The 27,404-nt window shown below is 31.5% G+C and overlaps 1 protein-coding gene across 1 annotated transcript; it reads left to right on the top strand.

Moving 5' to 3' along the window:
* The first annotated feature begins 655 nt into the window (after positions 1-655).
* Positions 656-25,033, top strand: LOC126833378 (transmembrane channel-like protein). Its single transcript, XM_050564679.1, has 14 exons — positions 656-763; positions 11,115-11,241; positions 11,706-11,886; positions 12,466-12,706; positions 12,775-12,963; positions 13,026-13,264; positions 13,344-13,535; positions 14,288-14,536; positions 15,877-15,946; positions 17,809-18,673; positions 19,148-19,311; positions 20,348-20,947; positions 21,639-21,825; positions 24,031-25,033. The coding sequence occupies exons 2-14, from the start codon at positions 11,175-11,177 to the stop codon at positions 24,723-24,725; spliced, it is 3,939 nt and encodes a 1,312-aa protein (XP_050420636.1). The 5' UTR covers positions 656-763; positions 11,115-11,174; the 3' UTR covers positions 24,726-25,033.
* Positions 25,034-27,404: the final 2,371 nt, after the last annotated feature.

Raw genomic sequence — 27,404 nt, 5'->3', positions numbered from 1 at the left:
ACCAATATTATACCCTTTGTGCTCGGTATCATAGGAATTATTTCTTACATTTAGAGTTAGGCGATGCTTTGTTTTATAGGTGGTGTTCGTTTATTAATAGTGTATGAAAAATATATACTATATTTTATAAAGGGAAACCACGCCAGCCTGTAGTAGTTTATGAATTATCATAATATAATATATATATATATATATATTAATTAATTTGAGTAAAACATACATAAAGTAGTTTTTTTAGTATGGCATTAAACTATTTGTCGAGAACGAAAGGCAATCATTTCCGTTCTATCGATTAAAAACACTTTGTTTCTGTTCATTTATGATAAAGGCGTAGAACTAAATGGTTTTTGAGTAAGCTTACGAACACATTCAGGAAAAGGTTGAAAGTATTAAACGCAACATTTTAACGTAATTAAACACGGGGGTTTCACCTATCGGGCGGGATTCCTGTTTTTTTTGCCCTAGTTCCGTTTGGTTGACATATTTCTATTTTTTTCATTTTTAATTAACCTGAGTACCCATTAACTTTGAATGTGTTTGCCCTACTGTCCATAATCTCTGTATATCTCACCACCGTCGTTAGCGGTGGTTTTATAAAAATGTATTCGGTGTATTAGTGACAAGACGTGTGTTAGTCATGAGTGACAATCCGGATAATCCGGCTCGGAGGCGCAGTCGGACTGTCAGCTGGGATCATTCGGTCGGCAGAGGCAATGGCATATCTACAAAATCTTTGTCAGATAAAAGTCCTCAACCTTCGCAGGTAATAAGTCGCAAATATTTTGAGCTCTATTACCAGAGTTAGCGAGTAAAAATGATTGAGCAGTCGGTTTAGATCTACTTAATTTGTAAAAAGATATTGCTAAAAAAACAGCAATATTATATAATATTTGTCCACAACAAAAATATATGGATTGTAATTTAAACGTAATGTTTCAACGAGTTACCAACTCGTATATACACTATCACCTTCTTTTAAAAAACATATTAATTGATGAGTAAAATTACTGAGATAATTTCCTGAAAATTTCTCATACATCTCTACCCGAAATCTACTACGTAGAAAAGTGTACAAGAAAAAAAGTTTATTTTATTAATTATTTATGAAACCTACTTCTTGAACTAGTTACAGCTAAAATTTACATTAAACCCCAAAAATAAAATCAATTTTATTTTGCTTATACCAGTTAGACTTCATTATTACTTGATTAGTATTATACACATGCAATTTAAATTCATAACTTAACAAATAAAAGTAATTATACTTATAATAAAAATCAATAAAAAAACATAAAAATCAAAATTAAAATAGTAAATTTATTCCTCAATAAGTGTATAGATTTATAAACAATAAAAAAATATATTAGTTACTATAGGTATTTGTTTATGTTAGTTTATATAGTATAGGTGTTACTAAATTAACCTAATTATAAAATACATTTTTATTGTGATATTCAATATTACTAGGAAAAAGAGACTTATTCCTAGCTAGTATATTCCTAGCCTTTTCTGGTACTCATATAAATGGTCTCATTTGTGTAATAGTCTTATAGTAAGGCCATAATATTTGATCAATAGACTTTTCATCGCATGGAAAGAATCCGTTTTATTGTTGGACTACACAATAAATATTTAAATTTAATTATTGAATTGTTAGTGGTTTGTTAAATTATAAGTGGTTTTATTTTAAAATTCTAACGCTAATAAGCTAACAGCAATGTGGTAAAAACCGAAAAATTTAGTATTTTAAATAATGTTTTAGTTTTTCTGTAATACTATTATAACATTTTGAACTACTTAAATTTATAATGTTGAATTATATTTGTAAATTTTTGTATGTGAGTACCGTAACATATAATAGTTATTAAGAAGGCGTCACGCCACACATTTATTAAGGAGTAAAGTATAGGGATTTTTTTGCCAAACATTAATTTAGAGCCTGAAGTAAAGTGTATACTTATAAATATAGTAATTTGGATCTTCATTGGTGTTATTTTTGTCAGACTATCACATAAATTACAATATTTCCCCCGGGACAAGTTTTAACAGTAGCGTTAGAAAATTTTAATTTTTATATATTTATACTCCCTATTTTTTTTTATAAACAAAAGAAAAAAACTAATCTTTACGGACGAGTAATGTTGATTGTGTTTAGGTTATCAAAAAAATAAAAAAACATTGTGGCATAGATTGTTTAGACAAGTTTGTTTTTATAAATTGTAAAAAATGTAAAAGGCTACTGTAAATACTGCCTCCACATAACTGTCCTGCGAAAAACCATTTTCTACGGATAAATTACGGGTGGGTAGAGCTCTCTTAACTGTTTTTATTTAAATTTACTTTGTTATACTTGTTCAATAATAGTGTTCAGTGTTTTCATGGAAGTATATAGAATTTTTATTTTCGAGGTAGTTGTGTTTACTTTGTTGATGGAGTTTCATACAAAAAGTGTTTGTTCATGACATAATTTACTGCGAGGACTGCATTTTTACGATCCATATTGTGTTGTACATGTTTATATTACTTTACAGGTATAGCATTTTTTTTGGCAGACCTTAAAAGTTTAATACCTTTTTATTATTACCTTTTAAAAATAATTCTGTTAATTTGTTATTTTAGTGACGGAAACCCTTGACATTCACATTAGTTTCTCTTAGTTATACAGATCAATTTGAATTGTATTGAAGTATGAAATAATGTGACAATACCTATATAAAAAACAGAGATTTTTATTAAATTTCTTTGTTAGTCTCACCGGTTGCACTATGTGCTAACAGGGACTCTCGAAGAGTTTATACAGCATCGTCTGAGACGACAGAAGCATTGCGGCCATTTTTATAATCTTACATTATCAAATAACTAAGAGTCCGATTTGTTTAATTTAAGTTGTTTAATTCCGTCGTCCCTAGAATCTTTTTAATATGTTTTGTCGAGTACTTGTAAATACTATTTTAAGTTAATTTTGACATGATTTTGTAATTGGAATCGCAAAAAAAAAGACACCCGAATATGTTTAGTTTATTTAAGTTTTACAATTAGTTACATAGCAGCAACAATTACAATTGTGCGCCATTCCATTAGACAGCTTGTAGGTAGAAATTAATTTGAAATTGTTTCATAAGTTTTATGAAGTTTTCTAGTTAGTAAAACGTATTTCTTTACTACCTGATAGAATATTACAAACGAATACATAATTTGTTTGTTAGCTATATCGTCGTAAGCGGATATCTCATTGCAAAAAAAAAATAAATTAGCATAAATAAAAATAAATAGATTAGCAACATGCTTATCTATTGACTTCATGTAAATCTTAGCTTTCCAAACCATTCCCTGCGAAAATTTAAACCAGCTAACACAATTCGGCCAAAACTTGAGACATTCGGTGTTGTTACTCAAGCGACGACAATCCATTAATAAAGAATTGTATGTTTTTATGTTGGCACATCAATATACTTTTAATGAACTATATTTAATTTAAATGTTCATAATTCATATTATTGTTATTTTTACGGGAACAAAATGTCTCATTCTGACCCCTTAAAAATTATGGTACAAGATACAATTACTATACATATATATATATATATATATATTAAATCGCTGGAATGAAATATAACATTATTATGAAACAAGAACCATTACAAAAATGTGATTATTCAACAGTATAAGAACAGTAAACAAATAGTGGTATTACTTTTGGGGTGGGTTAGTTGAGGTTTCGCGGTTGAAGGATTTTTTGTATTGTCCGATGACGCTGTCGATGATATTACGTGCCTTGTTGTCCAGATACTTCTTCCGAGATCGACCACGACAAATGTCTGGTATCTTGTTAGATAAAGGTTGCTTCGATAGCGACTGAGGTGGTGTAGACACTATCGATATCCGTGTACTCATCGGCTGAACGTTTTGAACGTGATCTGATGTGATGGCCGGCAAAGTTTCCTTCAAGTGTTTGGAAGCGATTGCCGATTTTACCATCACCTTGAATTCGTCGAAGGTTTTTAATATACCATGCTTGGCCCATGGATTTTCTGTAGTGATCGTGGATATGGTCGTTCGTGCAAAGAACACTATTAGAATTGCGTTTAAGGTGACCACATACACAGTCGAGCCCATCGCGGAAAATAATGTTGATTATATTTGTGTACACGGTTGCCTTGTACACAGTTATTGTTACTAGAATCTGTTATTTTGCTCAAAGTATTTACTATAGCCAGATACTACACGGAACCTCGGGCTTCGAGACAATATTATATTTATCATACATAAATCTGTGTACAAAATTCAAATCGTTCAACAAATAAACCTATATAAATGTGGTCTTATAACAAAAACATAATATATCTTAATGCGATTTTGTTTGTATTTTTACTTGCCAAAATACAATCTCTGTAACATTTCTGGTTAATCGATACTTGTTCTTTGAACTTACATTTTTATATTTGTACTTATTTATTTAATAATTTCTAGTGACAGGATATAGTTTTCATTACTGTAAAACTTGTTTAGCTCCTTTTTCCTGTAGATCGGATGAAAGGTGTGCATAAAGGACAGACAGACATTCATTTATATATATATATATATATATGGATACTCTACATATGTAGATATACACTTAAGAGCAATATTTGTATATTGATTAGGTATTATACATAGCCTGCAAGTATAAATTTTGCATTAACCAAATACCTCTACATTGATAGATTTTAGAATTAAACCACGCAATGGATAAAATCGTACAGCTTCGTCGCGTTTGCGAATCCCTGGCATATTTTGCGCGAAAGGATAATTAATTAGACTTCATTCTTCTGAATAGAAAAGAGATAATTCAAAACGACGGTGTCTTAAACAAAGTAATGTCTGACAAAAGCTCAATCTCTGATGGACATATTATATGCTCTGAATGAGTATTTTATCCCTTTTAAGATGAATGTACTGCGCAAAAACGTTAAGGCATATTATTAATGAGTATCGTTTGCAAGCAAATATAATAATACAATAAGTATACATTTCTACAACATAACGTGGTCTTGAAATTCAATTGAAATTCCTGACGCTTCCCACTAATAATTTCTATGTTGATGTATGAAATATGAATTAATAAATAATATTAATAATTCAAAAATAGTTATAACCGGTAACTTCATAATACCAAAAATGTATGATTAGGAAGTTAATATATATTGTCTGAACAGAGTGTCCTGATGGAAATTATTCAGGTTATTGTAAGTGTATTTAAAAATAAAAAAATAATAAGTAGAGCATGTTTTATTAGCCATTCCAAATATTCGTTGTACTATTACATAAAAACTTTAACTATTATTATAAAATTTAATTTGCGTGAACTTACAGTATTATCATATGTTTATAATTGGCCAATAATAACAATTAACAGATTAACCCTTTAAAATTATTCCAGGAAAAGAACATTCTGAATTACGACCCTATTTTTAATTATTGTAACATTACTACGAGCTCTCTTATTAAAAATTAACAAATCAAAATAAACGATATTTTGTACCTATAACTATAGTTTACTTCTATTTTGAATACAAAACTAAATCAATTTTCGAAAAACATATTAGAACAATAACTACATTAATTAGCTATGAATTATGACTTTTTCAGAATATTTATAGATAATATAAACAATACTGAGGTTAGCTCATAGTTAAAAATTGTCTTTTATAATTAAGTTTTGGTTTGTTTTTTAGATCAACATTATAAAAATATTTAGTGGCGTTTTAGATTATAAAGAATAGGGTACCTATTCCTATTTCTGATAATAGTATTTTTGTCAATATCTTCAAAACTACTTTGGAAAGCGCTAGTAGTGCATGTATGTACTTAACATTGAAGTTTTTCTAGTAAGTATTTATACCGCTAGAAGGCAGTAATATAACTAAAAAGTTAGACAAATTCTTTTACTTTATGGATAAATACATTAATGCATTTTCTTATATAACACAATATGATTCATATACTACAATAATTTCTGTGGATATATAAACATATATATTCATTATACAAATCTACTTCCTGATATGTTTATGTGTTGCTAATAAAAGCTAAAAAAATAATTATTAGATAATCATAAATATATTAATATTTTATTACACCTGATGGTAAATTTTATTATTAAATAATACATATTAAAAAAACAATAATAATAAAAACGAATAGTAATAATGAATTATTTGTTACATCAAAAACCTTTTTTTTATTTTGTTCTTTGTTATGTTTTGGAACAGAATAAAATATACAACGTTATTAATTTCTGTGTTTGAACCAGTAATTTTGTATTTCATTGTATGACAATGCAAGATTATTGAATCTATAAGAATGGAATAAATATTTTTTACCGTTTAGTTCCTGTTTTATTTTGTTATTCTATAAACATACCGATCTAAAATAGCTTAATTTTTTAGCTATGTTTTATGCTTATATTACAGGTTTTAGATTTTTATTGTCTTTTACACATATATGTATTTGACTCAACTCCAACACAATATTTACTAACTTCACAAACGGTTGTCAAATTGTTTCCACTGAATGAATTAATTTGGGCATTACTGTTCTTGACGTCTTTCAAACCGTCTTCAAATTTTATATGACAAGAAACAACAGTATAATAGACATTTTTGATAAAATATAATTTATTAACAAATCTGACGCACACAAACTTTTCAACGTACCATGTTTTAAATTTATAATGCCAAGAAAAACATATTTTTGTGATTTATTTTATCAGCGGTTTTGTAGTATTTTTTTCTATATTACAGGCTTCTTTACAGGTAAAATTAAATATTATTAAATTTTTCAATTTAATTTAGTCAAGTATTAGTATTAATATTATTATTTTATAATTTATTTATTTATTCGTATGACGTTATTAACACACATAAACAATACAAAATAAACTATGAAAATTATAAATTATGAAATGATTTGGGATATGTAGAGAAATAACAAAAAAAAAAAAACATAAATAATTGAAAAACAGAATTTAACATTTAGATATTAGAAGTACAATAACATAATACTCTAGATGGGTAACATAGGTTGTTAAATAGGGGGGTGATATATAAATATATCAAGTCTTCAAGCCATTTAATTGCGTCTGTGGTAACTTTGTTGAGTTCTGCCAGTCCCCCTTGGAATGATCTGATTGGACATTCTTCTACTATATGTCTTGAGGATTGGATTTGATGTCCACAGTCGCATTGTGGGGAGGGCTTTTTTTTTGGGGGGGGGGGTTGCATTGTTAGTGTGTGTAAATCCGTGAAATTCGTGAGAACAGTACGGATGGTCGAGGGTAGTAAACCTTTAGCCGTCTAACACATTGTCCGGTTTGCACTGCGTGGAAGCGGTTTACCATGCAAACCAAATTGTGTAATATATTAATATATATATATATATATATACAGGGTGTTCCACAATGATTCGACAAATGAAATAACTTTTGTTGTAGTGAATATTTTTAATATTTTTAAAAAAAGTAATTTATACTCATTTGCGCTATAAGCACCACGTTTTTTATTACACTTAACTATTTTACTTTTTTAAACTATTTTTTTTGTTACATTTAAAAAAAAAATTCAAGATAGCTATTTTATTACGAATAATTTGTGAAAAATGTGACTGGTCGATAACTAGATTTGGATAATTACTTTTTAAGTTACTAAAGGTTAAAGGGTAGGATGGGAGGTGGAGTGGGTAGAGAAAGCGCGCAGATAAAAATAACTCTACGTATCTTTGTATATTGTAAATAATTTAGATACATAGATGCTTTGTATACCTTTTTATTTTAATACATATCGTCATTTAGTTTTAAACATACATTTTATATTAATTAAATATTTTTTTCTCGCTTTTTTTTTTGGCAAAATCATGTATAATATCATCAAAATTAATTTTTGATGCAAGTTTGTTTTCAATTGATAAAAGTGCAAGGGAATTAAGTCGTTCTTGGCCTATTGAAGCCCTCTGCCAAGTCTTAAGCTGATTTCCTAATTTACTAAAAGCTCTTTCTGCTTCGGAGACTGTCATTGGTAGTGTACAAAATATCCTTAAAGCAATCGAAGTATTTATAAAAACAGTTTCTAATTTCTTGCGTAAATTTCGTTTTAGAGGAGATATTTCGATTTCTGTTTGAAAAACAGGCATGGTATGGGCTGTGCATCGGGCCATTAAAAGTTTATTGAATACTTAAATGTTTAGTGGTGTCTAAAACATAAAATAGTCATCTGAATTATTGTCCTGTAAAATGTTAATGAGCTGTGAGTTTGATCTTTTTTTTATACTACGGGTTAGTTTTTTTTATTTATAATTTATATTATATTATATATATATATATATATATATAATTAGTGGAAATTAATACAATGTAAATTATTAATAACATTATAATATTATTTAGTTTTATGTAATTGCTGTTAAAAAGTTTACAAAAAAAATACCAATTGTAAAAAGTGAGATGTTAGATCTTGATAATGAATAGAAATCCAGTATAATTAATTAATAATACTGGATTTTTATTGAGTCCTATATGTTCTAAACGGATGTTAATAAAGATATAAATCATATATTTTGTTTTTACATTTTTGCTAGTCCAGTTACCAACTCAAATTTGCTAGAAATAAATTAAAATTGAAGAGTTTTATCGCTGCAACAAAATGTATTGGAATTGTTATTGTTAATTTGTTTGTTATAGCTTAGACTTAAAAGTCCGAGTTTTTATTTTAATTTATGTACTTGACTCATGAAAAAATTAATAACTGCATAGTCTTTAATACTTAAAAAGTACCTACTGCAAAACATATAACCAAAAATATTTTTAAAGCGATAAAAATCTTACTATTATTTTGTATTGATGGAACTTGAAAATTACTTTATGTGCCTTTTATTGTAAATTATATATTATTAATACATACAATTATAAATTAAATTATATATTATGTTATATAAATAAACGGATTAATAACTACAAGACTACGTTCATTTGATCGTATACTTAGGACTACCTAACAAAAATTATGGCACATTGTTATAACTTTTAGAATGGTACATGTTCGGATCAGATATTTTAAATGATAAACGACATTAAAAGTCGCTATTTTGATTATAAGTTAATTGAAAATAATGAAAATTGTTGCTTTTACCCTATCACTCGATTTGTAAAGTATTGCGTGAGAAGTCTGCGGTACAAATTAATGTCGTTGTCACTATTCCCATAATATGGCTCTTTGTTGCTATTATTGTGGGTGTGGCATGACCATCGTACAACATAGGTACAACACATGACCATCTACATTTTATTTCTACTGTGATTGTAGACCAAGTTAGACTTATCCGCAAACGCTACAAATGTATCTTGTATATAGCTGATAAGTGAATAACAAAAAACAACAGGTGTCTATAAATGTGAGTAAAAGTTATCTGATATTGCTGATTGTCGATAATACTTTTTTTATTTCTATTTTTTTAATTAACATTAAACGTTTAAATAAGAAAAAATGTTTATTAGAAAAAAAAAATCATTATCTATAAAGTTATTGTGATGAGTGTTTTTGGTTAGTAGTTAATATCAAGTTAAAGTAGGTAAAAATAAAAGATAGGAAATAAAAAAAGCATTTCGTTAAAAAAATATTATAAATTGCTAAGACCATGCAACATTTTTATAAATGCACGAATTTTTGGTCTCTAGTGTCAAAGTAGTATTTTGTTTAATATTTTAACTGATGTATAAAAGTTGTAGTGTTAATTTATGTTGATTTGAAGCACAATATTTCAGTAATTTTTTATTATATTTTTTTCTATAATGAACCTACTTTTAAATATAGCAATGAAATGCTCTTATTTTAGTTAGTTGTTTACGCTTGTTTCTAATACAAATTAAGTATACGTTATGGACAAAATCAAAACTAGGTTATTGTGTACACTGTTCCCAGTGACCTGGTATTTTGGACAATACATTATGGTTTGGTCTGAGTAGGATAATTAGTTTTGGTTGAAATACATTGGTTGGTATTATACAAAATAATTAAAAATACATTGGTACATACTTCATAGATGTCGGTGTACAAATCTGATTTTTTCCCTATATTAATTATTCTGAATACAATTATCACTGAATAAAATGTCCGATAGTTTTATTTCATCTACAATAACATTTTGTGCATATCATATTCTGTCTGGGAAAATTCATCAGAAACCCAACCCGAATATGAGTGCAAAAGGTCTTATGTACGAAGAAATAGTAAAACGCAATTTTTACTACATACTGTAATAAAACTATTAATTTTAGAATTAAAAATTAAATAAATCATACTGTGTTTTGAAATTTGAGATTTGAATAAATGACCATAGTGAAATACAATAAAATGGCAAAAACCATTTTACGATATACGACATTTTGCAACTGATGGACTCAAATTTCAAAGGCTTCCTAAGTTAATTTTTAAAGAACACAGTTTACATTGGTTTGTTGAAGATTAGTGAACACGATTCTTAAGATTTCACTTTTGGCTATAAAGTATTTGAATATTATTAGGTGGAGTTTTAATTTAAAAAAGTCTAAATAATTGCAATTAATAGGTAAACCGTGAAAGTGTGTTGGATCGTTATTTCGGTATTATCATTATGTGGAATGAAAAAATGTTGAAATCGGCATGGCAGGTGGGAAGGTAGTTGGCGATGAGCTTCTGAGTACCGTTAAGGTGCGATTTCGCAGACCGTATAATATGCATGTTGTTTTATGATTTACTATCTGAAGGGTTTATGAGAAATAATTGTAAATGAACGCCTTATAAGCACCTTGGGATCCAGTAAGAGCTGTTGATTGCGTTCGTTAAATCTACGGGGTAGCACGAATTCCACGGGGGGAGCCATACGTTGTTTCGAGTAACGTTTCATTAACTCTAGGGGAGGGATTCCCAGCCGGAGGTGTTTAATCTGCTTAATGGTCGTGGAACAACCGTCAATTATTATGTTAGAGGACGTTGCACGCGATTTCACACAAAACGAACCTTCCGAAATGCCCTATGCACACATAAACGCACTCACTCACGTGTAGGTAGTGTAGCCGTGTGCTTAATGTTAAATTCAATTTATAGGTACCACCCACGTCGCCCGGTTTACGCGATCCATCGGGTGTTGAGTTTTTCGACGACAACATGAGCATCAGCAGAGGACACTCCATCGAAAAAGTCCGCTTCTCGGCCAGCCGAACGCACTCGGATGGTGAGTAATATACTATAATAGATTCAAACTAAAAAAAAAGCGAATCCATTTCATCTAGGGCATCAGATCTAGGTCATACGAGTGCTTAGTATTTTGAGTTATTAAGGTCAATTTAATGTATTTTTCTTTTACCACAAAAGTTCTTATTAATTTTATCTGATTTCATATTATGTCACCAAAATAAAATGACCGTGTTACGATTGTTGTTCTAACAACCAACAGTTGTAGTAAGTAGTAGCCCAACTAGAGACATGAATTTCGAACGCCTGTAAAACAGACCGACAGACACCAAGGTGATTCCTAAAGGGTTGGACGAAATACTAAATACAATCTCGCTAACGTCCGTGACTTTTAAGACATTGACATTTATGAAAATTATTTCATTTTTTCAAAAGTCGTTGGATTGTTTTTTTTTTGGAACCAAGATACATAGTTATATTATTTTTAAATTGTTTTAATTATAGAGAACGACGAAGATTACTCGGCCAGTGTCAATGCCATACTTCATAAACGGCTCAATTCCCGTAAAGGTAAGCACCCTAGACAAAGGAGATCATCTTCTCCAGTGTCGTCAATGTTGCCCGATGACGCTAGTCTGCTGTCAGATCGTCGAAGGTCATCTGCTTTTACCACCAGCTCGGGAGAGTAAGTTTTAGAAAATAATGGTCAAAATAACTTAAAAATTGTTTTAGTGGTTATGACTTATGCAATATGATTATGTACGGTTCTGAGTACATGGCATGTATATGTGTGACACGAACGGAGAAAATGAAAGTGTGCATTTTTTTTCATTGTATTTCAAAAAGTAGAGACTATAACTGAGCGTTTCCATATTTTATTTTTTAATAGTAAAAATGCCATAAATCATTAATATGTAAACAAATATAATGTAAGGTACGATACAATTATACTAAGTTTTGATATAAACGTATCGTATTACTATAGTTTATACAATAACCCATCATCATTCCTAATATAGTTTTATCAGGTGTGTTTAAATTAGTTTGAAAGATTATTGTAGTTTTTAAACGAATACATCTTCCCAATGTTTTGATCACTCTGTATAGTAAATATTTGCTTGTATAGTCGATAATTATTTAAGTATGACACGTCGAGAAAAATATAAAAAATATGTATCTTTTATCATAGTTTCGATAGATTAACTGTAAGTCCGTCAGGATTGTGAGTTTTAAAATATGTCAAGTACTGTGTGTTTTTTTTTAGTACGGCGATCATTATCGAAGACGCGGGTATTTCCCAAGAACAAATATTCGAGAACATCCGGCTACACAAAGAAGTGTTGAGTAGTGTTCGACAACAGCCATGGTCGATTCGGCGGAAAATGAAATTGGTCCAGCAGGCCAAGGAGTACGTGAAGAAACACGAGGGTCAGCTACAAGAACGTTTGGCCATGAGCAAAAGCACGAGAGACATGTTGGCTAGGTTTCATATACTCGTCGTCAAAGTATTAAACCGTCAACTGACCACCACAATCTGCCATGGCGGGATTAACGGGTCGTTCGTATTTTGCAGCAATGGCAGCACAGCAAACGGGAGATGTCCAATTTCGTAAGTCAGCTGATTCCTTGGGAGTTGACAATCAAGGAGATCGAATCGCAGTTCGGCACAGTGGTCGCGTCATACTTCACGTTCCTTCGATGGCTGTTCTGGGTGAACTTCGTCATATCCGTACTGTTGGCTGCCTTTGTAGTCATGCCCGAAGTATGCCAACTCCTTTCGGGCCGATCTTTAATCGGTATTTGATTTTGAGAAATTTCTCGTAGGTGTTGATGACAAGCAAAACGGATACGGGCGATCGGAAGACGCTCTTGCCCCAGGAGGAAGCCACGTCCATGGCTCTGATGACCCTGCTCAATTTCGAAGGGGTGTTACAGCACTCGCCCATGTTTTATGGGTACTATTCGAACCGTCAGAGTTCGGACACAGGTTATAGACTGCCTACTGCCTATTTCATTGTCGGTCTTGTCGTCTATATCTACAGCTTCGTGGCCACTCTAAGGAAGTTCGTAGAAGAAAACCGTAAACGATTGGCTGCATGCGGTATAATATGATATTTAATTGATGTTTTTAAATGACCATAGAATGGCAGCCAACTCCAGGCTGAGCAAACTGTCCGAGAAAGACGACGAGTGCATTTTCACGTGGAAGCTGTTTACCGGGTGGGACTACATGATCGGTAACGAGGAGACTGCGCACAACCGAATATCGTCCATCATTCTGGGCTTTAAGGAAGCGCTACTCGAGGAGGCCGAACGGATGAAAGACAACCAAAAGTAATAGCAATAGCTGATCAGATTTAATTGTAGTATCAATTTAACACGTTCGCTGCGTATCATTTTTTTAATCCACGGTCCCGTTTGGTGAAAAATTAACATTAAAAAAACTGTAGGTAGTACGACTCATTTACAAATATTTTATAATATTTATTCAATATCGCTGACGAAAATAATTAAGAAATTATCTATAATTTAGATAAATTACATTTTTACTTACATAAAATATATTTTATAAAAAATACACCTTTGTTTTTGATTTGATTTGAACATTTCTTGATTTGATCAATCAAATTAGCAAATCGTCGTTGCCTTAAAAAAACCTCCAGTTTTACGATTTTGAGGTTTTATTATTACTGGATACAGAAAAAAATAAGCTATCATATGATAAAATCTCCAACGTGCTATCTCTATTGTAGAATAAATGAAATAAAAAATAAAACCTCCTATGTGTTACCTTCTATAAATCTTTTTAGTGTCTCCCAACAATTAGGTTTAAACACATAGAAGTTTTTTTCGCGGCAACGACGAAATAATTACATTGTAATTTTCTATCTAGATAAATAGTTTCAGATAACCGTTTTATATATCTAGAAAGATAATAAGATGATCCTATGTTTTTTTTTATAGATAAGATTATAGTTAAAGCATTTTTATATAAATAAAACTATCTAGATAATTTCCAACGTTGCTTGTAACCTAAAGCTAGCTGAATTATTGCCAATTTTAATGTTTTGTTGTACACGGTACAGTTGGAAGGTGGTGGTGTTAAGAATATTCGCCAACCTTAACATGATATGGATGCTGGGCAGTTCGGTGTACGCCGTCATATTGGTGGTAGAAAGGTCTACGGAACCAGAGGCTGAGTCTACTTTATGGAGGAAAAACGAAATCACCGTCGTCATGACGCTCATAGGCACGTTCTTTCCGATCGCCTTCGAAGGCTTGGGCGTGCTTGAAAGTTATCACCCGAGAACCACACTCCGCGTACAGTTGGCCAGGTAGAAATTGATTTGCCTTAAGTAGAGCTAGTGATGTTCATAAAATACTGAAAGTCCAGAACTTCTAAGAATATCCTATAAACATGCATTTAAGTTTGCCAATAAGAAATATAACTTTTTATATTGTCAATATAGGTTTTTTTAGGAAAGTTCAGCAGACAAAAATATTAACAGTGCAGTCCAACTCTTTGCAAAATTTGATGTTGATATTTTAATGTTGTACGCGGTTTTTAAGTGCCAAACACTAAATAACATTTCATAACTTATTTTAAACAAAAGCAACTCAATTTGCTTTAAAATTTATATGTTTTAAACGATGTTTTGACATTCGTAAGTTAAATAAATTTTGACATTTTGTCGTTTATAATGATTTTCATAAGACCGCAAAAATGGCAAGAAGATAATAAATATATCTTTTCTGTCTTATGCTCTCACGTTATTTAATGTAAGAGCTGATTAATATTTTCATCGTTTTATGTACAAAAAGTAATTTATAGGCTTAGCTTTTCTACGATAAATTTTAACGTTTAGTGTGGAATTTATGTCGACCTTTATTCTTTATCTAAGATTTATTTTTTAATATATCTTTAGATTTATGGGAAGTATATTGATTTTTTAATAGGAGTCCCAGTAGCCGAGTCATAAAACGCGGTAGTTTTGCAAAGCTGGCGGTTTACCTCTCAGTCACAAAACGCATCTATCCAAGGAACTACATCAGACTCCATTTATCATTTTTAAAAAACAAATAGCTTCCTAGTTGCCATGTCTTCAACTTGGTTATCAGTCAGCTGAATGGTGTAATTCCAACCGACCTAGTTTAAATTTCGCCTAATTCTATTTTCTATGAAAATATGTGAAACAAGAAAAAAAGACTAATTTCTTCCTAACCTAATATGAAATATTTCATTGCTCGAACCACTTCAACTCCCTATTTTAACATTTAACAGTGTAGCCTCCGATAAAGTCACGATGATAATGAAATTTACTATTGTCCTTTATGCCGCTGCATTTATAAGGAATATGAATAAGTTCCTGGGGGTTATATTTTCAGATTTCCGAGAATCGTCTTTAGAGCGTCTTGAAACTTTCTTATATATCACTCTTTTTTCATTAAAGGTGTGTTTCATATATTTCACTTCACCCATTTTCGCTTTTGCACATTTTACGTTCTTTTCCAGGCCATCAAATGGCAAAACTGATCTACGGCGTTTGTGTAAGTCTATTGGCCGTTTTTTTTACAGTTAAAAACTTTATGAAATCCGGCTTAATGCGTTACACTGTGTAATCATTATATATTTTAGTTATTCCCACCGCATTATACTGTATTTGAAATGTTTCAGGATAATGGCGTTGAATTTATTAAATTTGTATACGCTGACGTTCGCCTTGTTTGTAAAAATCAACGACATGGTGAGTATATTTTTAATGCATAATTTTTTGTACATCAAGTGCATTAGCTAGTATCCCAGTGGAAAACGTGTGGATGCATCCTATGCGTTTGATAATTTAAACAACTGTTTTAAAGTGTGCAACATTTTTATATATATTTTATACACTACTATACACTACTCTAATGAATTTTCAACTGAAAATTATCGTACAATAAAAAGAATAATGATATAAAAATTTGTACGTCGCGTCATTAGGAAGATTATATTAATTATTAGACTAGTAGTTTGTATGAGTTATTGTTGGAAGTTTAAAATGATTAATTTTTCAACTGCGCGGATAGTATTCTAATTTTCCAAGATCTAATATATTTTTTGTTTTGTTGTTAATCGACGAGCTGACATAAAGGTAGCATAGAAAAATAAATGATCCAGATTATTCATCTCCTGTAATCGCTCAATGCTCAACGTTGATAGATAAAATAAGAAGTGCGTTTGAACAATTTTACCGTATAAGTCCTTTTTGTTACAAATGAGATAAATGTAAAATATGCATCTGAATCCGAATACGCAAGTAGTAAGCCGGAGAGACGCTTACAACGCAAATAAGTCGGTAGTAAGAAGGATGAGTGGGTTTTATCATATTATAAAGAATAATCATGTGGAGCCCTTATTAAGGATTCGTCATGGAAATAGACGTGGAAAATAGTAGATAATATGACGGTCTAAAAAGAGATGATAAAAAAAAAAAATGAATATGCTAGACAGATATTAATAGTGTTTTTGAAAAATTCGAGGGTCGTTTAGGATAAAATCTAGTAGCGTCAAAAAACGAATATACATTTTTGTTGAAATTGTTCGCAATATATAAAATAAAATAAATTTTATTTTTACTGACATACAACAATTTTTGTGGTCGTATAATGCGTGGGTCTGAATTATTACTAATTATACGTTGGTAAATAATTAGATACAGTTTTGTTTTAACAAATTCGTAAGCAAAACAAGGGTATTTTAAGTAGAAACCATAAACAAGACTTATTGGGATTATATTAGAAAGGTAATTTTTACTTTAAGCCTCACATTGAAGTTTAATATTGGAGCTGAGACGCTGTGTTGGTCATAACTTTTATATTTGTATGCGGTTATTTATTCGTTCTAAAAGTTTCCGAGACCTTTTAACCGCATCTATAGCTGATGATGGATATCATCATAAAAAATAAAAAAGGTCGTTGTTTAGTTTTTCACCAAATACCGCAGTTTCTATTAAACCATCTTAAATTATAAATCAATTTAACATACTTTAGCATTTTCTGGCAATTCATTTTCATTCTTGTTCACCATTTTACATTTTTAAGTTATAACTTAAAAGCTTCTTATAGCTAATGATTAAAACTCTTATTTTTTCATTTATTTACATTCAAACTGACGGTTTTAGTTTTGTTTTTTAGCTGTCTTAACACTCAAAAATTAGAATGGCGTATTTTGACGAATTTAACCCATATTAGTTATTACTTATTTAGCTATAGTGTTACAGTATTAAATTGGGGTAGTCCCGTTTTTAATTTATTTAGGAAAAATTACTGCGTAGTTTGTGATTGAAAATATCACGTGTTTGCTATAATAAAGTATTTAATATACTTTCATAACTTAGAATATGGTTTGACCGTAATATTGTTGGTACGAAAATGCAGTATTGATACTAGTACAATAATATTGTATGTTTTGATAAGAATAAAGAATGTATTTTTATTATCTTAAATTGAAAAATGTTAAATGGCACGGTGCTGGTTACTAAGGACATTGATCTAAATTAGGGTCGGGCGCAGCCAATAATTTCATATAGACGAGACAACCGATTAAAATTACAACTATTGTTCACAGACAAACGATCTGTTAAAACTAAAACCGAACATAACAGACGTGATGACCGCTACGTCTCTGCCGAAAATGCCCAAGCCATCGATGCTACTGTCTATGGCGCTGCTGAGTCCTACGACTACCACTTTTGCTCCAATCGCGGGTCTGTCCAACCACAATGCCGTTGCTTGTCATCGGATAATCATCGAATGTCCATTTTCCATACCTGCGATGACTCATAATCACACTCAAGCCACGCTCAAACCCACCAAGATCGACTTGACAACAGCAACTACAACCACATCGATCGCCACTGCCTTGACCAACAAGCAAATGACCGATGGAACGCCAGTCCATTTTGCCTACACTACATCAGCACAGTCAACCGACAATAATTCTAGTCGATGGGCGACCGATTGGTTGGCCAACTTGACTGTCGAGTCGACCACCGAGCAGCAAATTTACGAAAACGTGGACGATTTGCAGATAACCGTCGATGCGTATCCTTCCACTTGGTCGAAAGACACGGGCGAGAGTGGCGGATCTACGATGGAATGGGCCTCATCGGATCACACGGAATTGAGTTCGACCTCAGAGAGTACCACTTCAGTGGAGTTCACCTCTTCGGAAGCGACGACAGACTATTTAACGTCCGACTGGGACGCGACCGACGAACCGGATTGGCCTGCAGTAGATCCATATGCCCAATCGTATGACGATTTAGACAATGACACCGAAGAAACTGCAACGCCGAACGATAGGAGGAAGCGTTCGGCCGAAACCGTGTTCAATGGCACCCATTGTTATCGAGAAGTTTGCCAAGCGCGGCCACTGCATTTAAACTCATCCGAGCCGCCAACGACCTACCAAGGTGGCGACAAGATGTCAAGTAAGATAAGTCTTAATGTCAATACTAACACGTCTTATAATGTTACAGAAAAATATTTTTCATGTGCATTTTTATAGAGGTAAACTCAACTCTTTTGCCTAGAGAGCTAAAAAATAACGATTTCCAGTGAGTGTAGATATTTTTATATTTAATAATGTACTCAATAGAGCAATGGAAACAGACGTCGGAGAAAAATAAATCGGTTAGATAAAATTAAAAATTAGTATCATAAAATATCGGCGCAACTTCTAAACGAGGTATTTGTACTTAGGCTTTCTTGTGTAATAAAAAGTAGATTAAGAAATGGGTCAACAGTAGAAAAAAATTAGAGATAACATATTATACAAATGGTATGTAAATTTTGAAGAGTGAAAAATAAGTGAATTAGTAGAAACATAGTTGGTATTTTAGGGCTATTTATTTTAACGTCTAGTTTATAAGCTGAGGCAAATCACTAATACATCTAATTTTTAGATGATACAATTTTTTCAACAACTATTGACCACGAAGATGCACCTCGAGAAGACCTATCTTTACAAGCCGAGTGCTTAGATCTACCGACTAGACACAAGTTACGAAAACTATGTTGGGAAACTATGTTCGGACAAGAGCTTGTGAAACTAACCGTTATGGATTTAGTAAGTGTTTATTATTGTCGCAATACTATTTATTATCCAAAAGGAATGATAGAATTTTAATATTACTACTAATATTAATAATTTGAAAAATCTAAAAAATTAGAAAAATATATTATAAAAGTTTACACATTTCATAAACAATAAATAATAATAATTATATAAAGTGTTCAATTAAATCAAACATACTATTTTTATGTTTTTATAAATAGTTTATTGAATATAATTACTATTTTTTAGCGAGCGAAATTTCAAACAATGTGAATTATATATTGTTCGTTTTGGGTTCACAAATTTATTAAATTTGTTTTTTATTAATTGCTTTTGTGATTACACATTGTAGCATTTACTTATTGGTTATATTAAAATGTAAATTTAACAAATTTGGCAAATTTATGTCTCTTATTTTTGCTTTGTAAAGCTAACTTTTTATAAATAACTTATACAATATGTTTTTTTGAGTTATCAATTTTTTAAATATTAAAATTTATGTTTGTGTGTTAAAATTCTTATACTTTAAAAATATCGTTGCTATGTTTTCTCTTTATGTCGTCTGAATTTCCCTACTAGATATACCTTAAGGCGATAAGTTTTTGATAAATTATGTTGGGCTTACAGATTAGTACAAACGCTGATCAAATATATTTGGATTAGAGAAGGGTCTGGTTATCGGGTATTAAACTGTTGTTTGTCAATTGAAATAACTGTCAAGTCTGCTTTTGATTGGGAGTCGATTTGGCGAACGTAAACGTATAAAACATCGTCTTCTTAACCCATTCGGCCACGTCGTCCCGTCTTACGATTTTATTTTATTTCTTTAAAATATAAGTTCTATTTTTTTGCTCTAAACCGATTAAATGTTAACAAAGGGAGCATCCAATTGGCGTGATGTTGGCGGAGGCAAGTGTAAAGAGGAATAGGAAATACAGTTTTCCCCAAAACGATACATACAGTATTCTGCGATACTATATCTTGTTATGATTATATACTATTCTTGTATTTTTTTCTTATAATCTCTTTGTTTCAAATGGTGTTTCAGGTATCCACGATAATTTCCACGATATTTGTAGACTTTGCGCGAGCGGTGTTCGTTCGATACATGAACCGGTGCTGGTGCTGGAACCTGGAGAAAAGTTTACCGCAGTACGGCGACTTTAAGATAGCCGAGAACATCTTGCACCTGGTCAACAACCAAGGTATGGTGTGGATGGGTATGTTCTTCTCGCCCGGCCTACCCATCATTAACGTGTTCAAGTTGATGATCATGATGTATGTCCGATCCTGGGCGGTACTCACTTGCAACGTACCCCACGATGTGGTGTTCCGAGCCAGCCGCAGCAACAATTTTTACTTAGGCCTGTTGCTGACCATGCTGTTCTTGTGTGTGCTGCCGGTCGGCTATGCTATAGTGTGGATCGAGCCGTCGTGGCATTGCGGTCCCTTCTCGCAGTATAAGAAGATCTATCACATATTCACCAACTCCATTAAGAAGGCCGTTCCCAATCCCATGGTGCATCGCGTGCTCGACTATATTGCGTCGCCCGCCATGATCATTCCTTTGCTGTTGTTATTGATTCTGATAATATACTATTTAGCTTCGTTGACTTCGTCATTGAGGGAAGCCAATAACGACTTAAAGGTGAGTTCAATGCGTTTTTAACAGCGCAATATTGATTTAAATTTTAAAATGATCAAATAAAACATAAACAGGCTAGTTGTTTTGACCCTCGGCAATAGTCTTGGAATAAAGATGTAGGCGTTCGGTAAAATTATGTTGTTTAAACACATTTCTGTGATTGCTTTCAAAAATCACAGCAGTAAAGTAAGCTTAACAGTTTTTTTTATCCCTATATTTTTTGTTAACAATCTAAACAAACTTTAGACGGTATCAAGATACCACGATAGACTATAATCGTAACGTCCAAAAAAGTGCTTTTTTGTAATGTTACTTTCAAACGTCCCGAAAAAACAAACAGCGTAATTTTGGTTCTGGGGTTTGTTATTATCTCCTCGTTGATGATAAAAGGGTTGCTTTAGCAAGTATAGCAAAGCTTGCTATTATAAACGGTCACTTAAAAAAAAAAATGACAATTTGGCCGTTGTCATTCTAAAAGTTATTTTTCGCAAAGTTGTTTGATCAAAGTAAACAATAACGTTAAGCCACTATACATTAATTAGTTTGACTTTCGGGTTTTTAGTTACAATGTCCGTTTGATCCGTCGTAAGTTATTGTCGTTTGATTTCTCAGAATGTAACCATTTAACGGCTGTAGTAAAAACGTTTTGCAATCACATGAGATTAACACTATTAGTATCATTATGATTTTACAGATCCAGTTGAGACGAGAACGGACGGAAGAGAGACGAAAAATGTTCCAACTGGTTACCAACAAGAAGCTAGGCGATAACGATTACAACAGCATGGACACGGCATTGGCAAAATGGAGACAAATCATACCCGAAAATAAACTTTCCGGAACGAGAGGAACAAAGGATCGTGAGGAAAAAGCTCGAACCGGTATAAATAATAAGTAGAATCGTTACAAGATTAAGTAAAAGATGCAAAATAATGATATATTTGTATAGTCGAAAATTAATGCTATGATGTTGTCGTGATTCAAAAGCCTAGGTACCCTATAATAATAATACGTTGAATGGAATTGGTGTGCAAACAGTCCCCTCCCAGGTTGGCGATTACTTGAAAAAAAAGGTACCCTATAATAAATTATAATGCAGAACTATAAATAATAGATTATATTTTTTATTCTCGGGTAGTAGCATTCTAACAAGACATAAACCGTGTTTGACGTAAATATTTTGAAAGAATGTTGAAATGAAGAAATTTCAAGTGTTTTTGTCACGAGAGAAAAAATACAGTTACTGAAAATGCTTATCGTGTTACATCGCATTATAACGTCCGCGTGGGTTACCGATGAGTAGTATTTCCTTCCGATATCTTACCGATCACCTTGTACGCAATTATGTATCGTATTACAGATACACCACGTGTTTTAAAAGTGTGCCAATGCCTAAAGGGTATAATATCAGATGTGTACAGAGAAAGCATGTTTATGAGGAGTATTCCCGTCTAATGCCTTCAAGTTATTGTCGGGTTAACAGCCTTTGTTGTCACTGACGAGTAAATTTTTAAAACTATACCAGCTAATTAACCAGCAAATTCGTACTTAGTTGTACGTAGGCAGTAGGCACTAATTGTAATTACAATTACTAATATTATTGTTTTGGTAAAAACTAAAATACGAGTTTTTAGAAGTACCTACCTATTCATAATGTTGTTAGCTTCGATGCGGAGCTGAGAAGGTATTGTATTTACAATGGTGTGTTTTGTTTTTTTTTTTTTTGTGTCCGTACCCACGATATCTTTTAAACTCCTAAACCGATTTCTTCATGTAGAAACTCTATAAATCAGAAATCGTTCCTGTAAGGTACTTTATTGGACCAAAAATTAAAAAAGTTCATCCCTTCCTCTTTAAAATAGAGAAAAACACCAAAAAATGTAGATATTTTTCAGCACAAAATTACGGTGCTTTATAACATTTTTAAAAATAGTCAAATTCATTTCAAATTTGTATGAAATATTTTTTAAACTTATTACTACCGATAAACATTGTCAAACCAAAATATTATCATAAACCCTTTCCCCTAGAATAAATAATTTTTTTTTCTTTATTCCACTTTTTTAAGCAAAATTAAAGGGATTTAGGTCTGAGAATTTTAGCGATACCTTCACTAAAAATAACATATATATATATGTATAATTTTCTCAAAACTCTGTGGTCAAACTTTTTTTTTTTTAGGAAAAATGCCAAAGAATGGAAAAATCACACTTTGACCGTAGTAAATTTCTCGGTTGCTATATGTGAGTGAACCAACGGTCAAAAGATAATAAAAATGTATTCATTATTTTGTTTTTTACGATATTTATTTATTTTTTAATGGGTAATTATGGCAATACATTTTTATAGACAGACGATCAACCCTAATCGTATCACCCTAGTACTAAAAATGTGTTTTCAACCACATAATTGTCATTAGATACAATGCTTTTATCGATATTAATATTTGTATCTGTGAATACTACTACTCACTTACATACAATACTTCTTACTGTGCTGGTTTATACTGTGCTTTGTTTGGACTGTACTGGTTTGATCATCCACGGATTCGCATCGAAGCGTTTGTTTAAAAGTGATTTAGGCATTTTTAGTTATAATAATTCCAGTAGAACTGTGACCTTCCCGTCCCCATTATGCCCCGACCCCTGGTTTTTATTTTATTTTGTATTTTAGTACTTATAGTTGTTATTAATACACATATTGATTCGCTAAATTACTATGATACAATTTTGCGTACAATGTGTTGGGTATAATATCATAATAGTTCAATATAATCAGCCGACAGTCATAGTAATAATTTATAATCTATTCATCTATCCTACAATAATGGGTAAAGATGATAGAGTAATTTATTACCTTAAGCTCTTAAGTAAGCTTAAAACCCAGGTTTTGGAATATGTTTCGGAACCCCAAAAACGTATTAATCCTGACATAGATTTGAATGATGAATAACGGTGGTTTCGTATGTACCGATTGGTTCTAAGTCACGCCTATAAGTCCAAAATTCTAATTTGGCCATCGGATTTCAAATCGAATAGACTTGTTGGTTAGCAAATGTAACTTTTTGTTTTGTAATTGTTTCGCAGAAAAGGATATTATGGACATGGTTCTCGATAAGCTGGTGCGGGTGGAACGGCCGGGCGTCCGGGAGTTGGGCGAAAAGGATGACGAAAACGGCCACCATCGCCACCATTACCACGGGCACCATCAACCGCACCACGGTCAACACCAGCATCACCGCGAAAGGCGACAGTCCAGGGACGAGGAGTCGAGAGACGCGGCTGTGTTTCGCAAGTGGAAGAAATCCAAAGTCAAGTCTCACGTCAGGAGCGAGTCAGACTCTTCGGATCAGTCGGAATTAGTGCCAGAGATCAGAGTGAAGACGGCAAGCACGGACGAGCTGTCGACTGCGGCCGAAAACGCCGTGCCGAGCACTTCCGGTCACGTGGCGAACGCTCTGATAGTGCCGTCGACGCCGCCTCTACTGAACTCATCGGGCAAAACCTCGCCCACCGCCTCCACGTTTTCGGGTACCGATTTGAGCTCCTGTTCCGGCGGAATGGCGGTGATTTTGGACAAATGGCACAAACCGGATGCTTTTAAGGCAGTGGGTGACACTGTAACGAACACTCTTGTACCGGAAACTCCTGTTGGCGGAAGTGGCAGGGAACACTTACCCGCCAAGCAAAAAGCTAGGCTGAAATTAGCACAGGTATTGTACAAAGAAGCGCGGAGGAGGAGACAAAAACATTTAGACGAATTGGAAAATCAACCACAATAGAAAATGTGAAGAATTCAAAAATGAATATCTAATAATAGTTATTCAAGAATAAAAAGTCGTATGACATTCCATACTTCAGCCTATTAACCTAACATTCTTACCCAGTGGCAGCTATACTAAAAACATTGCACAATGAATCATATTTTTTTTTAATACGAGAAACCCCCCTTACACACAACAGAACACAAATGAGGTCGGTATGCACATACTACTTATTTCGTCTAACTTATATATTTAATATATTACCTATTTAAAATAAAGTGTTTACTTATCCATCATTCTTATTAAATTAACATTTAACCAGAAGTAAGCTGTATATCTAAAATACAGTTTCTCACAACCAGAAAAAATGGTTTGTTCTAAGGAATTTCATTATTTACGCAGCCTATGCAATCTGACATCATTTTGAAATATGTGTAGTTTTGAGTAAAACTCTTTGAAGTAGCAATTTTATGAAAAAACACACATTTTTCTATTATTTAAATAACTCTCTAGTATGACCATGTCAAATTTTGGCGTTAAAATTTCATAATAAGCCTCATAAAGGCATAGAGAAAATAGTCCATTAAAAAAATAAATTCTTATTATACTTTTAAAAATGATACCGTTGTAAAGTACCAGAACCATTTTTTCCTATCCTTGGAAAAGACTACTTAAGCAATACCTTTGCTACAGTAAAGCCGCCTCTGACTTTACCCGTGTTCAACTTAATAACAATAACATTATATACATGCAGTATTTGTACAATTATTTGTTTTACGTTATATTTTATAATATGCTTTTCTTCTATATAATATAAATTATTATAATTGCATAAGTCATTTCAAGTAAGACATAAGTCACTGTTTCTACAAAAAATACTTTTTATCAAATTCAACACTTATATACGTAGTCACAAATTTTTGTAAAATGTTTTTTAATTTATGTATATGTATACTTTTTACACTATTGTATTTTATTTTTGACCTAAATTAAAAAATATTAGTTCTTTGGGAAAACAACATGACGTCTTGTGTTAGTTTAACTAAATATGGTCAAAGTTTATAATAACAATGAAATATGAATCACGTGTCTTAAAAATAAATGTATAACTGAAAGTAAAAGTGCAAAATAAATTAAATATCTGGAGTAATTAGGTTATTCATAATATGTGTAAAATTTCAATTTTTATGACATATGTCATTTTTGATATGACCCATTCAATCAAAGATAAAAAAAAAATCGTTAATTATACTATTTGCTTAAAAAATATCATAAATTTTTAATAATATTATACTATAATATCGGAAAACTTTTTTTCATAAATTATATTTAATATATATTAGTTTGTTTCTCCAGTATTAATGTTAGCCTTAATTTTATTAAAATAATAAATGACAAATGGCATTATTAATGTGATGAAATGTATGCTTAAAATTAACTAATGTTAATTATTACAAAAATGTTAAATACAACTGAAAAGTATACGTTTAATGGTTTATAGATATTCGATTTTTATCTATTTAATTATTTTAAGAAAAATGTGTTAGAAGATATTTTTTAGTATTCATTAAAACTTTATGTAGTTTTATACTAGCCGGGAAGCTTAATACAAAATGTACCCAATTTATTTAAAATATTAATATTTAAATTAACATATTTTAAAATATCACAATATATATATTAATAATAACTTATATTTTAAATTATCATGAAATAAACAATAAAAATGAAAATATAGATTTGAAAAATACAACTAAAACTTATTTTCTAAAACAAACTAAGGAAAAATTTTCGAAGGATTATGTAGGTATTTAGTTTAAAAGTGTAATACGCTGTATTGTAATTATACTTATAATAAATTATCATCTATTAAACTTTTTTACTGTCATTATTAAACCTAATTGTTTCGCAGAGAACAAACAAGGTTTCCGATGGTACGCCGCAGCCCGCATAACATCCGAGTTATACACCATAAAGAGCTTTTAAACAATTTCTAAACCAACAATACAATTTCAACGCCATTTTGTATTTCCAGCATTTTCAAACAGATAACTGTATCTACAGGCTATTAATTTACTTGTAACCTTAATACATAACATTTATTTATTTACCTATATTTTTTGTAATATAATCAGCTACGAAGCGTATTGTTTTCTAACTTAAAGAATAGTATTCCCGACAAATTCAATATTGAAATGTATTGGTTGTTTTCCAGTAGCACATAACACATAAGTATAAAGTCTGATTGAAATGGCGAATGAATATATTAAAGTTAAATACATTCCCGTGTCGTTGAATAATGCTTGTACCTTTTACATAAGCACATTTTATTGACTTCCAAGTCGATATTGGTTTTAGGTATACATACGGGTTTACTTTCCGTACAGCAAGTCCGCGGATTACCACCCAACAAACGTATAGCAACAAAAAAACTATTAATGTTTTAAAAATCGTTTTCTTGAAAAACTACCTTCATTACGCGTAAAAATCTGTTAACAGATTACTTATTATTTCGGTTATTCCGTATTATAAAGATTTGATAGATATAGCGATTCATAAACATTCAATGGATCACTAGTAATTGATCACTATAGTGATTTAAAGATTCATTAAACCTCCGCCATTAAGAAAACGTTCGTGCAGCCCGGCGTGTATAAAAAACGTTAAGATGATATCAAAGAAAAAAAAGTTTTTATA

The sequence above is a fragment of the Adelges cooleyi genome, unplaced genomic scaffold (genome assembly GCF_023614345.1).
Source record: "Adelges cooleyi isolate 19-005CV unplaced genomic scaffold, UGA_ACOO_1.1 ACOO_flye_CR_arks_rails_tigmint_CR_PRNA_1, whole genome shotgun sequence".
NCBI lineage: Eukaryota > Metazoa > Arthropoda > Insecta > Hemiptera > Adelgidae > Adelges > Adelges cooleyi.
Note: the sequence above shows the minus strand (reverse complement) of the source record. Positions and strands in the feature narration are given on the sequence as shown.

Excerpts from the sequence above, each read along its gene's own strand:
- LOC126833378 (XM_050564679.1), top strand. The coding sequence starts at position 11,175 with ATGAGCATCAGCAGAGGACACTCCATCGAAAAAGTCCGCTTCTCGGCC. Across the intron at positions 11,242-11,705 it reads CAGCCGAACGCACTCGGATG|AGAACGACGAAGATTACTCG; the intron begins GTGAGTAATATA and ends TTTTAATTATAG. Across the intron at positions 18,674-19,147 it reads AGGTGGCGACAAGATGTCAA|ATGATACAATTTTTTCAACA; the intron begins GTAAGATAAGTC and ends TCTAATTTTTAG.